The sequence below is a fragment of the Dipodomys spectabilis genome, unplaced genomic scaffold (genome assembly GCF_019054845.1).
Source record: "Dipodomys spectabilis isolate Male_0828 unplaced genomic scaffold, ASM1905484v1 ptg000132l, whole genome shotgun sequence".
Lineage (NCBI taxonomy): Eukaryota > Metazoa > Chordata > Mammalia > Rodentia > Heteromyidae > Dipodomys > Dipodomys spectabilis.
The window spans coordinates 2,731,365-2,745,033 of NW_024870809.1; the positions used below are offsets into that span (position 1 = coordinate 2,731,365).

A 13,669-nucleotide genomic window follows, 5' to 3' on the forward strand; every position below is an offset into this window, starting at 1 on the left:
GTAGGTCAGTGGAGATGAGTCTCAGATTTGGATGCTTAGGCTGGCTTGGAAATGTAATCCTCAGATCTTAGCCTCTTGAGTAGCTAGGATTAAAGGTGTGAGCCATTAGCATCTGGCTGATAATATATATTTTTAAAAACCTAGAATAGAATATCCAGAATATCATCACAAAAAATTATACATGTTAGACAAAATAGATATGCTTACCCTCATTTGAACATTAAGCAATGTACATACATATATCAAAACATCACATGACTACTCATAAATATATATATATATATATAATTATTACACATCAATTAAAATAATATTCTAAAAACATGAAAAGAAAAAATGTGCATCACATCTTCATACTATTGAAAGTACATTAAATGATTTTAAAGAGTGAAATTAATTTTAATAGACTTTACTTAACCCAATAAATGACAAATGCTATCATGTTATGTAGTTAACGCACTATTTATCTATGAGATAGTTTATTTCTTACACTATGATTTTGAAATTAACTGTGTATTTCATACTTACAGCACATCTCAACAAGGAACAGCAGTGCATCAAGTGTTCAAGTGCTAACCATAGTGAATGGCTACGATGTTAACACCTACGACCTGGAGTGTTTTTTCCAAGTACTGTGTGTATCTTTTGCTTGTTTATAACTCTATCACAGACTCCATCATATTACAGTAAAATCTAAAAGCCAAGTTTTGTTTTCAGAACCCCGTGTGTGTGTGTGTGTGTGTGTGTGTGTGTGTGTGCGTGCATTGCAACTTGTCTTGACCTATTTATCTTTGGGCAAGACACTGAGTTGAGGTTTGCATATGGACTTAGAAAGATACACATCTTCGAACAAAACTTTTCTGTCTTAAACTGTTGCCTACTCAGACCCATTTACCTAGTTTCATACTGAGACCCTAGTGCTATACCTAATAACAATTGGTTTACAGAACTGGTCACTCCTACCTTTAAATACACTGAACTATCTCACAACCTGGTTCACACGTTTAGCCAATGACCAAGATCATCTAAGAAACTTTTGCATGGTTCTGATTGTTGGTGCCTAGGCCAGATTTCTAAATCAATTTATTGACCATGGAGCCAATACATCTTTAACAAATATATTGGGTGAAAATAAGGTATCCTATCATACTTATGGAAGTCATGTGTTTCTTCCATATTCAGTTAACTTTGTCAAAACTAGAACATTCAATAAAAAAACTTTGGTCATCTTTCCCAGTTGGAGAAAAATAGGATGTTAGTATAACATCTAGATTGATGTGGGGGGGGGGGAACAAAATAATGGCAGTTTTCACACAACTTAGATGTTCCCCTAACTTTACTCTTTATAGATAAATTAGTTTGAACCTACTAACCATATAGTAATCAAAACATCCCTACGAAATCCATTGTTCTGGGATAAGAATGTAGTTTATCTGTAGAGTGTTTGCCTGGCATACATAAGGCCCTAGATTCCATCCCAAGCAATGAAAGCAAACAAAATCCACTGTCAGCTCAAAGATAGGGAAGAACCACAGGAAGAGTTCCTAGGTTCATGACTAGTCTGCCTGCCAGCTGGAAAAGGCAATACTCAGAATATAAAACACACATACAATCCAGGATATGAAAAACATAGTTATGAGGATTGAAAGCAGTTACTGAATTTTATCTTATGTTGATAATGCTCAATTTTTGATGTTTCCAATGACAATCACTTACCCTTGACCAATTTTTTCAAATCTTGTATATTTTTTCTTTGGGTCGCCAACACTCACAATGCTTCCTGAGAGATAGGTTGGGGGAGAGAGGACAAGGGAGAGGAAGACAGAGAGGTAGAAGAAGAGTAAAATATGTCAGAATTGATTGAATGATTTCCATAATAATAAAATTAAGGTACAAATTCAATTATAAATTTAAAAATATAGAAATACTCTCATATGATTTTTTTTGGTCAGTCATGAGGCTTGAATTCTGGGCCTAGGTGCTGTCCCTCAGCTCTTCAGCTCAAGACTAGTGCCCTACCACTTGAGCTACAGTGCCACTTCTGGTTTTCTGGTAGTTTATTGGAGATAAGAGGCTCACAGATTTTCCTGCCTGGGCTGGCTTTGAAACATAATCCTCAGATCTTAGCCTCCTGAGTAGCTAGGATTACAGGCATGAGCCACCGGTGCTGGCCTCCAGTTGTTACAAAGGCCTGCAACACGCAAATACACATGACACAGCTAGGAAACATGCTGAAGAGGAAAGAAATAACAAAAACAGTATCAACAAGACACAGGACACAATCACAGAGACACTCTATTGTTTCACAAACAATAATATATTAAATAGTAATAATAATTCTGTTGCATATATTAAAATTTGATGCTGTTTAAGAAACAAAAAAGGACTGATTACAACCCAGCATTTATAAAAATGTTTTCGTAAATCGATTTTTATAGAGAATGAGGTTAAGACATCTAAGAACTTGTACATACAATTTGATTTAAAAAAAAAAAACTATTTGCTATGAATTGGAGTAGAGTTGAACACTAAACTACATTCAGTTCTTCAGGACAATGGGCTACTGAGTAAATACTAAGTACCTAGCTGTGTGCTCAGAATGACAGAGGAGAGGAATGAGTCTAGCGGACAAGAGTTTAATCACAAAGTATTATGACTCAGTTCTTTCTTTTTTTTCAGTACTACGGATTGAATTGATGTTCCCACACTGGCTAAGCAAGTTTGCTACCACCTGAGCACCTAGCACCATCTGGTGCCTGCCTACCTATACTAAGTTGGAATTATTCTCCCTTCTCCATCCATCCCTCCTACTTGAAATCTGAGTAATGCATCTTTGCAAGTGCTTTTTTCCCATTCCCTTTTCTAACTCACAATTTCCTAATTATCATCTAAATGTAACTTCAAATCATCCACCTTTGTGAAGTCTTCTTTGAGCCCTCTAATAAAACATACATGCTTTTTTAGACTAGTATATTTGTTTCTTTAATTTGGTGCTTATAGCAGCAGCAGTTGTTAAGGAAGTGAACAAGAACAAGAAAATTTGTATTCAAATGCTATACAGTATACTACAATTAGTACACCTTACTAAATGATACATTGATCTGGGATGGTAGGAAAACAACAATTTAATTAAGACCCAATAATAGACAGTGTACCTTGACAAAGATAATCAACAAAATATGTTTCAGTCAGGTTGTTGAGGAATCTTCATTGTTCAGTTTTGTTAAATAATACTTAGCTAACTTCTGAGTTGTAGTTTTTCTTTTGTATTTCCTATCTCAGTCATTGGTACTGTCAATTTGTTCATTACATAGCCTGGGCAGAAATGTAAGGGTTATCATTGACTTGTCCCTTACTTTTAGTCCCCACTGGCAGCTGTCTACTGACTCCTGGATCTCTATTTATTCTGATTTTTGTGCATGTGTGTGATAGAACTGGGGTTTGAACTCAGGGCCTGGGCAATGAGTTCCCTTAGCTTTTTTGCTTAAGACTGGTGCTCTACTACTTGGGATGGCCACTTCTGGCTTTTTGGGGGCTATAAACCATGATCCTCAGATCTTGGCCTCCTCAATAGCTGGGATTACAGGTCCTAAAATGCTTTTGAATCTGTCACTTCCTTTTTCTGCTGCTTTAGTGGGTCTTTTATCATCATTTTTCAGAGCTCTTCTAAAAGTCACCTAACTGAAATTCTTATTTCCACTGCTGTCCTTGATGGCTCTACACCTCTCCCAGGATGCTCTAAGTATACACTGACCAGATGACCAGATCGTTTGTTTCTCTCTAGTTCAGAATGGGCCCGTAATATGAGATCAAAGTTCTTGTCATGAAATGCAAGTTTCCTCATGATCTCGCTCCTGCTTGTTTCTTTCATCACTAGAACCTGATGTTCTGACTAAAAAACTAATTTGAATTCATGATCAGCTTCTGTTAAACAGTTTATGAGTTTCTTGATTATTTAACAGCAGTGAAAAGTTACAGTTCCTGCAAGAGTCTTTATTATACAGTTAATAGGCTGCTGGCCTCCAGTTGTTACAAAGGCCTGCAGCACGCAAATACACATAACACAGCTAGGAAACATGCTGAAGAGGAAAGAAATAACAAAAACAATATCAACAAGACACAGGACACAATCACAGAGACACTCGTGGCATGGCATTAAAGACCTCTTTACATGCCATTCTCATACAGGAATGTCTTTCCTAGTGTATATCCCAGGTTTTCATGTTTCAAAACTCAGTTTAGAATTGACCATCAGTGGCTCATTGCAATCCTTCCTACTTAGAACTCTGAGATCTGATGATCACAGCTTAATACCAGTCTGGTCAGGAAAGTCTAGGAGACTCATCTCCAATTAACCACCAAAAAGCTGGAAGAATAGCTGTGGCTCAAGTTGTTGAGCACCAGTCTAGATTAACAAAGCTAAGGGGCAGCACCTAGATTCTGAGTTCAAGCCGCAGTACCCCCCCCCACCTCCCCCACCCCCCACCCCCACACCAAACACACCTCAACTTAGATGCTGCCTCTCCTAGGAAGCCTTCCCTGATCCTTTTGAATAAAGTTGGCAACTACTCTGTAATGTTATACTTTTCCTCCTTCTCTCTTTGGAGCTCTTCTAGTTTTTGTCCTTACTGGATCAGATCTTTGCCTATTGGCAACCCATTTTAGACTGTGTCATAAAGACAGGATCCAGGTCTTATACACCTCTGTGTCCTCAATGCCTCTTTACACACTGCTCAGCATGAAATGTATAGGATAGTCAGTAACTCAGTAAATGTTTGTTAAACAAACAAAATTAGGCATTTCCCTTTGTAAATGCTCCCATGGTTTAATATGAACAGAAGGCCATATTTTATTTAAACTATATCTACAGAATGTAACCAACTTAGCAATTTTCTAAGTTGCTAGGTTTTAGTTTTCAAATTATCTAACAGTTCTTAGATCACCAAAAATAATTCTTCTTCAAGTTAGTGATTAATGGTATTTTAAAAATAAAATGACAATTATAAAGCCACTTGAAACTATAAAGCAGTTTATAGTTTTCCAAGAAAGTTTTAGTTTTACCATTAAGTTGCTGAGCAAACTCTTTTTCCACAGACTGATCAAAAGCAAATAATCTTCAGCCCAAGCCACTTTCTGAATTATGACCAATCCCATTTGGTGGGCTTCAGTTAATGAAGCTTTATGGTAGTAAATCATTCACCCATTATTTACATGGTATGTAGAATTAAAAAAAATCCTGGAAATAAATCTTTCACAATGATTTGCAAAAGACGACCATTTTGGTGAGATTCAGTTTCTGAATTTAACTGCTCTTCAATTAAAATGGTGTTCCCACACCCACTCCTTCACAGGAGAGTGCTGCCATCTACTGATGTTAGGTAAGTGTACAGAATAGGCCTTATTTACAATTTCATCACAAAACAAGCTTTTAAAGTGATCTCATTCATCAGAGCCATGATAAGTTGTATCTATAAATTACAACAAAGTAAACCTTGTAACATAATATGAAGAAAAGGAGGAAAATAACCAAATCAAAGTGGAAAGACAAACATTTTAATCATCTTAAAATCCAAGACATTAAAAAAATCATGAAATTCTTGTATGTGAAAATAGAGTTGTGGTTGTGGTTTTGGTGTCAGGTTTTTGTTTGTTGTTGTCCTTTTTAATGTATGTGATTTTAATGTATGCGATTTCTTTTTTCTTTTGTGTGTTTTTCTTTTTCCTATGGTTTATCCCCTGTTGTTACTGTATTTGATTTTGGTACCCTGGGTATTATATATACATTTATTTGACTTAGGGAAGGGAAGGGGAACAACAAAATGGTGAGACAAAGGACAAAGGGCAAACCAACAACAATACTCACAAGACAATATGTTGGAAATGAACTGTACAGATTATGGGGGTTGAAGGGGAGGGAATGTGGGAGAAAAATGAGGGAGGGGGCAACAAGTTCAAGAAATGCACTCACTACCTTACTTATGTAACTGTAACCCCTCTGAACATCACCTTGCCAATAAAATTTAAAAAAAAGAAAAGCCCATGAATATATTTTCTGACACACTTAGCTGAACTCTCACCATTAAAAGATTATCCCTTCAGTATAATGAAGGTTTCAATTTTTGAGCAAAAGCACAAGAATTCAATTAATATCAGTTCGGTCTGGTGGTAAATTGGGAAGAAGAGTTTAGAGAGGAGGGATGAGGACTATGTAATATGGGGCCCTAGAAGAGGGAGCATGAAGATAAATTTACTACATTATAAAATTGTGGTGATAGCCCCTTTCACAATTTCTCACTAACACATATTTTCCAGCAAAGCCAGGTAGACCACAATGAGTAAGCCCAACCCAGGTTGTTTATGTGTGTAAAAATGAAAAATGAAAAAAAAGAAAAAAAACCTGAAAAACGATCTGTTCATATCATCTATTCATGATGCCTTGGGCTGGTGCCAATGGTCATATCTATGTGGAAGATTAATGTTCTGCTGTATCTGTGGGCTACCCACCTCCTAGCAATCAGATCACTGAAAATCAATATGAGCACAATTAAATAGAGGCAGCCATTTCCTTTTCTTCATGCATGGAGAGTGGGCTCCCTTAGCTGTTAGTTGCTGGACATTCCTCTACTTGTCTGCCTTCTTCCACTCCTTAGCACAGGCTCTTCTATTTGTACCTTGAGGTCCAATGGCATTCCTAACTCCAAGGTCCTCAGTCACTTTTCTCCAGGGACTACATCAATGAAGTTTTAGTATCAAAAATTCTATCCCTTTGTAAGACTCTGTCCTTACTATTTGTACTATAAAAAATATGACTACTCATCTTGTAAAAATAGCATGATAATTTTCTATTTTGCAAATGACTTGCCTAATGACCCACTACTTGCCTGTGCCTTTTACTTAGATTTAGTTATACTCATGTCAAAACTTATCCTATTGTGTTACCTTACTAAGGCTTTACATTCATACCAAAATGACTACCATTTTTTGAGTACCTATTAGGTGCTACATGCATTTGCTGAGCTTTATTTTACCAAAACTATTTTTTTGTTTGTCATATTGCTGTTTAGTTCATGCTATTATTAATTCAGGGTTTTGGATGAAGAAATAAAATCTCTGAAATTAAATAAATGGGAAACATTATACAGTTACCAGGAAAGGATCTGCAATTTGAATTTTGCTATTTTTGACTCTAATCCTTGTCCTCTTAACTGGATATTAAAGTACGTTAAAATCAATTACATACAGAATTCTAATATATCCCCATTTCACAGGTAAGAAATTGAGGCTCAGTGAAGTAAACTGACTTGTCTAAGGTCACTCCTGTGTATAAGTGCTAGAGAGAAGGCACAGAAAGCGTGAGGATGACAGTGAAGTGTCTACTTCCTTATTTCTCTGCAGGTTCTCCCTGCCAAGATCTACAATTTAGTCAGTAGTCACAGATGGCCCACTGGCCAGAGGGAAGTGTATTCTCTCTAGCCCTTAGGATAAAATCCAACATAGTAGAGCACAATTCTTGACTTAAAAAATAATCAAATTTAGCCTTCTCCTCTTAGATTGCTCAACACTATTATAGTTTGCAAGCAAAGCAGGATTTGGTCCCATACATATAACATTTGCTTTTCACCTAACAGAAAAAGGTATAAATACAATGTCATTATGCAATATTTATTGAGACTGGAAATAGGTAACAGGTTATCAGTCATTTTTACTAAAGCAGAGCTGTTTGAATTCAAACCCTAATATCATCTCATAGATTATGTCTACATGTACAGAACAAATGGAGAAACTGAGGCAATTCTCGAGTAACTGAACAAATAATTCAGACAAATTGGTGACATTCTTCTTTCCACGTTATACATAAATATCTGGGATACACAGAAGAAAATGAGTAATGGAGGCACGTAAGCTTTGAATCCTCACGTGTAAGAAGTTAAACCCTGACTTTACCACTAGTTAGTCTGGTAACTCCATCACTGAAGCTTTTGAAACGTTACCTTCAGTGATTTGTAAAATGAGGATATTCATATCTATTACAAGGCATTACTGAGAAAATTAATACTGATAAAGTATATAAAGGGGCCAGATCAGAAACTGCTCAGTAGATAGAAATTATTGTGGTTGCTATACAGTAAAGGTTTGGTACTAGAATTATGCTAGAAGTATAATTAATCATGTACAGTAAAGTGAGTACACTAACATCTAGCAATTGCAGTTGTGAGGACTGATTGACAGCTATGACCCAGTCTTTCCTTTTCCATATACTTCTAGCTCAAAATATTTCAACTCAGAATCATGACATTTTGAGCTAAATATACATTTTTGGAGAGGAGGGGAGTATCCCTGAGCATTGTAGGATGTTTGGAAGTATCACTAGATTCTATCCATTCAATGCCAGTAGCACTGTTTGAATTATGACAATACAACTCCCTCCAGATACAGTCAAATGTCCCTTGGAGGGCAAAATGGCCCAACCATGACCTCTTTAGACTCTCCCTATGGCTTACTGCTGAATACATTAAAGCATTTATTGTTTTATTGTATCATGCTATAAAATCCTATTTTTAAATTTTTTATTATGAAAATACCGTACAGAGGAGTTACAACTACATGGGCAAGATAATGAGTACATTTCTTATCAAGCACTGTTGCTTCCTCCATTGTTTCCCCTTCCTATCCTTTCCCATATCTCGCCCCCCCCCACCCATAACCCACCCCCCTGCCAAAGTTGTAAAGTTCGTTTTTTGACATAACGACTTGTATATCTCATTGTTGCAATGGGTCCACCGGTATCCCTATTTAAACAATTTGTTTTTTCCCTTTCCCTAAAATCCTATTTTACAAAGAAAATGGGAATAGGAAATTAACTTTCCATTGTGTCAATCGAATTTCTTGTATAGTAAAGACATGTTTGCTTGCTCAATTTTTATTCACCTATTCATCTGTCAGTTGTGGGGTGCATTTACAAAGCAGGGATTTAATAGGAGTTGGACTATTGGAGGACAAAAACAACTCAGTCCTTGCCCTTGAGAAGATTATGGTCTGGTAAAGGAAGTAGTCTAATTCAGTATGAATTATACTATGATAAGCATAGTAAAGAATAGGGACTCTCACTTCAGTTTGGGAGAGGCAAGGTAGGCTTTTCCAATCAGGAATCTTTTGAACACTTTTTTTCTTCTTTTTTTCTCTGCTTTCTTTTATTATTATTATTAAGATGCTGTACAGAGGGGTTACAGTTACATGAGTAAGGCAATGAGTACATTACTTGACGATCATTGTTACCCCTTCTCTTCCTTCTTTGTTCTTGTCCCACTATCCCTTCTCTCCCCCACCTCCCACACTTTTCCTCTCCCCGCCGTCCCCCGGGTTTTGAAGAATGGTTTGGAATTTGTCAAATTGGGGACCCATTGTTATGAATTTAATAAATATTATTTTCAGATCTCTGACTCTTTTTAGCAGAGAACCTATTTTTTAATCGTCGTGATTTAGAAAACTACCTAAATATTGAGAATTTTGTCAAACTGAGGCAAAAGTGTGTGCACAAAGCAAGTTGCTAGTGATATTTTAGAAGGAAGTTGTTTGCATTAGCTGGCTCTGACTCTCTGCTCATACAGAAATGTTCCTAAATGGAGAGAAAAATCTACATGACCTGTGGTGGTTGTTTATTTATTTATTTATTTATGTCCTAATACTGGGGCCTGAATTAAGGGTGCTCACTGTCTCTTTGATTTTTCTGGTCAAGACTAGTGCTTGCTTTATCACTTGATCCAAGGCATCACTTGTTTTTTTTGGTGGTTAATTGGATATTAGTGTTTCATGGACTTTGCTGATGAGGCAGGTTTGATCCAGAATCTTCAGATCTCAGCCTCCTGAGTAGCTATAATTATAGACGTAACCACTGGTGTATGGCTTTCAAACAAAATTTACTACTTAATGTGTTTTTTTCAAGTTTTTTTAAACTTTAACTGATTTTTTTCCAAATAAAAATAGTTAGCTTCTGCCAATTGAGAAGAATGAGGGTGGAAGTGGTGTGGTATATACAGCAAGTATCAACCTTTTCAATCTCATGACTTCATGAATCCTAGTTCATACAAGCAGACTCATGCTTCTAAATGTTCAGTACTCTTTGTAAATGCTTTATGAGAAACCCTCTTCTCATGGAGAACATGATACAAAACACTCACTTAGTTTCTCTAGAATCTCCTCATCTGTCATCTTGGATTTTTTCCTTTGCCGATCTGTATTTCTATACAAAGTACTGGAATTGGCATTCTCAGCAGATGGTGGTGTAACTTCTTTATTTGGTGCTGCTGGTGAAGCAATGGATTCAACCACAGAACGAGTATAGATCTAAAAGACAAAAAGGAAACGACAAAAAACATCCCCAAAGTTCTACAATGAAAACAAGGAAAACGTATGGCATAAAGTAATTGACATTCCAGTTATTTTTTAAAAGACAAGTTATTATCACTAAAATATCTTGTGAGCTAGTATTTTTTAATTAATTATACAAGGGATTCATTGTGATATTCCCATCAATACATGTCATGAACTTGGATCATATTGGGATTCCTATGTAACTCTGATCTTGGTGCCTCTTCCTGTACAACTCTCATCCCTGGTTCATATGGATTTCCTTCCGTATTTTATTTATTTATTTGTTTATTTATTTATTTTGTGAGTTGTGGTGCTTGAATTCTGGGCCTGGGCACTGTACTTGAGCTCTTTAGCTCAAGGCAAATGCTCTACCACTTGAGCCACAACACGCTATTTCCAGTTTTCTGGAAGATAAGAGTCTCACAGACTTTCCTGCCTGGGTTGGCTTTGGATTTTATTGTTTTGTTTTTGGCTGAACTGGGACTTGAACTCAGGGCCTCACACCAAGGCACAGCTCTACTACTTGAGCTAAGTCCCCAGTCCAGACTGGGTTGGCTTTGAACCTTGATGCTCAGATTTCAGGCTCCTGAGTAGCTAGGATTACAGGCATAAGCCACTGGTGCCTGGCTCCTGCTGTATTTTAATTTCTTCAGCTTTATAACTTAATATTTATATGTTATTTTTGGCATGATCAAATTATTTAATATGATAATCTTGTACCTTCAAATATCAGCCTCAAAACAAGGTTAGTGCCAGGCTCCAGTAGCTCACGGCTATAATCTTAGCTACTCAGGAGGCTGAGATCTGAGGATCACGGTTCAAAGCCAGCCGGGGCAGGAAAGTCCATAAGACTCTTATCTCCAATAACGCACTAGAAAACCGGAAGTGGTGCTGTGGCTCAAGCTGTAGAGCGCTTGCCTTGCGTTGATGAGTGCAAGGACAATGCCCAAGCCCAGAGTTCAAGCCCCATGATCGACAAAAAACAAAAAACAAAAAACAAAAAAAAACAAGGGTAGTATCTTATAGCCTACTTCTGGAAATGTAAGTATAAGCGATGCGATAGGTACTAGTAAATTAACTGTATATTGATGCCACATTCCTAAGGATATCTTTTCAGTTATTTGGACATATTCACTATAATTTACCGATTTTGTATGCTCTGGTCTTGGTGCAATAACTGGTGGGGGCTCATTGTCATCTTCTTCTTCCTCCTCTTCTTCATCTTCCTCTTCAGATACAGGAGGAGCCAAAGGAGGCTCTGATGCTGTTTTTGTACTCTTAGAACAAAAAAAGGTTAAAGACCAGGTATTAACTCCTCATGGTATTTCTTCAGTATAAGAGAATAGAAATGAATACTTAATCATGTAGGGGTAGATAGGAGGAAAACACACATTTTATAAATGAGCCAAACCATTTACATCTTTGTGGCACAGATGTGCTTACATTCAGACATAAATTCATATAGTTGAAAGGATCATGAAGTCTATATTATTGTTTTTGTTTTTCAGTGAGCTCAAAGCAGTGTGCTATCCTATTTAAAACTCAAACTGATCGGTTTGACCATTGTATAAAAGGTTTTAATTCCAAAATAGATTTTAATTCCACAAGTCAAATTTATGTATATATAATATATATACAATGAATTATGCATTGTATCCATAAATTGACTTGTGGAATTAAGACCTTTTATACAACTATACAAAGATAATTTCAAAATAAATACAATTTTCCAAAAAGGAAAAATACACTTAAATGTTTTTGAAAATTAATGAATTCATGTATTAAAATCAACTTAAATGGCATTAAACTCTAAATACACACTAAGTAGATCATAAATGTATGACTGACAGATTGCCAATTTGAAAAGGGTTACATTTTACCTAAAGATCAGAGTATAACTATTAATAAAGTATTACTACAGCTCTTCAATAACTAAGAACAAGAAAGCCAATCAATGTTTCTTTCCTGTTCAGCTTTCTGGAAAGAAGCACTCATGCAGTGTGCATATTAAGATCTATAGAATGCCTATCTCTAAATGATTGTTCAATATTAACCAATACGTTAATAGTGACTGGCAATGATTCATAAACTGCAGTAATACCACAAGCAACAATAATAACCACAGTACCTAGGTTCCATTCTTGATTATTCATGTTAATGCAGGGGCCAAATGGTTCCAAAGGTGGATTTTGAAAGAACTATGGTCATGGTTCTCAAAGTATGGCTCCCAGATCAGCATCATCAGCATCATCAAGAAACTTGTTAGAAATGCAAATTGTCAGGCTCCACCAAGACCTAGGAATCAGAAACTCTGGAAGTGGGGCCCAGTAATCTGTATTATAACAAGCCTTACAGGTGATCCTGATGCATGCTCACATTTCAAAACCATGAACCACTATGTAGATCTGATACATGACAGATAGTAGCCGCATAAGGCTATTGAACATGTAAGATCCAATTTGACTGAGTTGAGATGTATTGTGTAATATATATGTATATATATATCATATACTTGATACGAATATTGTAAAATATTTTGTCAGTGCTTTTGTGTGTATGTGTGTGTGTGTGTGTGTGTGTGTGTGTGTGTGTGTGTGTGTGTGTCGGTCATGGGGCTTGAACTCTGGCCCTGGGCATTGTCCCTGAGCTACCCAGCTCAAGGCTAGTGCTCTACCACTTGAGCCACAGCCCCACTTCAGGTTTTCTGGTGGTTAATTGTAGATATGATTCTCACAGAAGTTCCTGCCTATAAACCTGGCTTTGAACCACCATCCTTCGATCTCAGCCTCCTGAGTAGCTAGGATTTCAGGCATGAGCCACCATTGCCCAAATTGTCATTGTGTGTGTGTGTGTGTGTGTGTGTGTGTGTGTGTATTGGTCCAGGGGTGTGGACTCAGGGCCTGGGCACTGTCCCTGAGCTTTTTTTGGTCAAGGTTAGTGTCTACAACTTCAGTTACAGGTCCAGTTCCAGCTTTTTGGTGTTTAAGTAGAGATAAGAGTCGGTATGTTCACAATAAAAAAAAAAAAAAGAAAAGAAAAAAAAAGAGTCTTATGCACTTTCCTCTCCAGGCTAACTTTGAACTGCAATTTTTTGATCGTAGTCTCCTTCATAGCTAAGATTACAGGCATAAACCACAGGTCTCTGGCTTTTAATGATGCTTTTATTGATGTGTTGAATGATAATATTTTAAATATATTGGGTTAAATAAAATCTATCATTAAAATTAATATGAAACCTCAGTACTGCCCAAAATACTCCAATTTAAGCTAGATGTCAGTGGCTCACACCTATAATCCT

General features: G+C 36.6%; 1 protein-coding gene across 5 annotated transcripts in view; it reads right to left on the reverse strand.

Moving 5' to 3' along the window:
• Window positions 1–13,669, reverse strand: part of Pak3 (p21 (RAC1) activated kinase 3) — an 87,998-nt gene that overhangs the window by 38,613 nt on the left and 35,716 nt on the right. For 4 of the 5 annotated variants that reach the window (XM_042690049.1, XM_042690048.1, XM_042690047.1 and 1 more), the window contains 3 exons: window positions 11,517–11,648; window positions 10,179–10,344; window positions 1,717–1,780 (listed from right to left, as the gene is read on the reverse strand). In XM_042690049.1, coding sequence (XP_042545983.1) covers window positions 1,717–1,780; window positions 10,179–10,344; window positions 11,517–11,648 — 362 coding nt within the window. The remainder of the gene's footprint in view (window positions 1–1,716; window positions 1,781–10,178; window positions 10,345–11,516; window positions 11,649–13,669) is intronic. The other variant, XM_042690050.1, reaches the window with a different exon arrangement.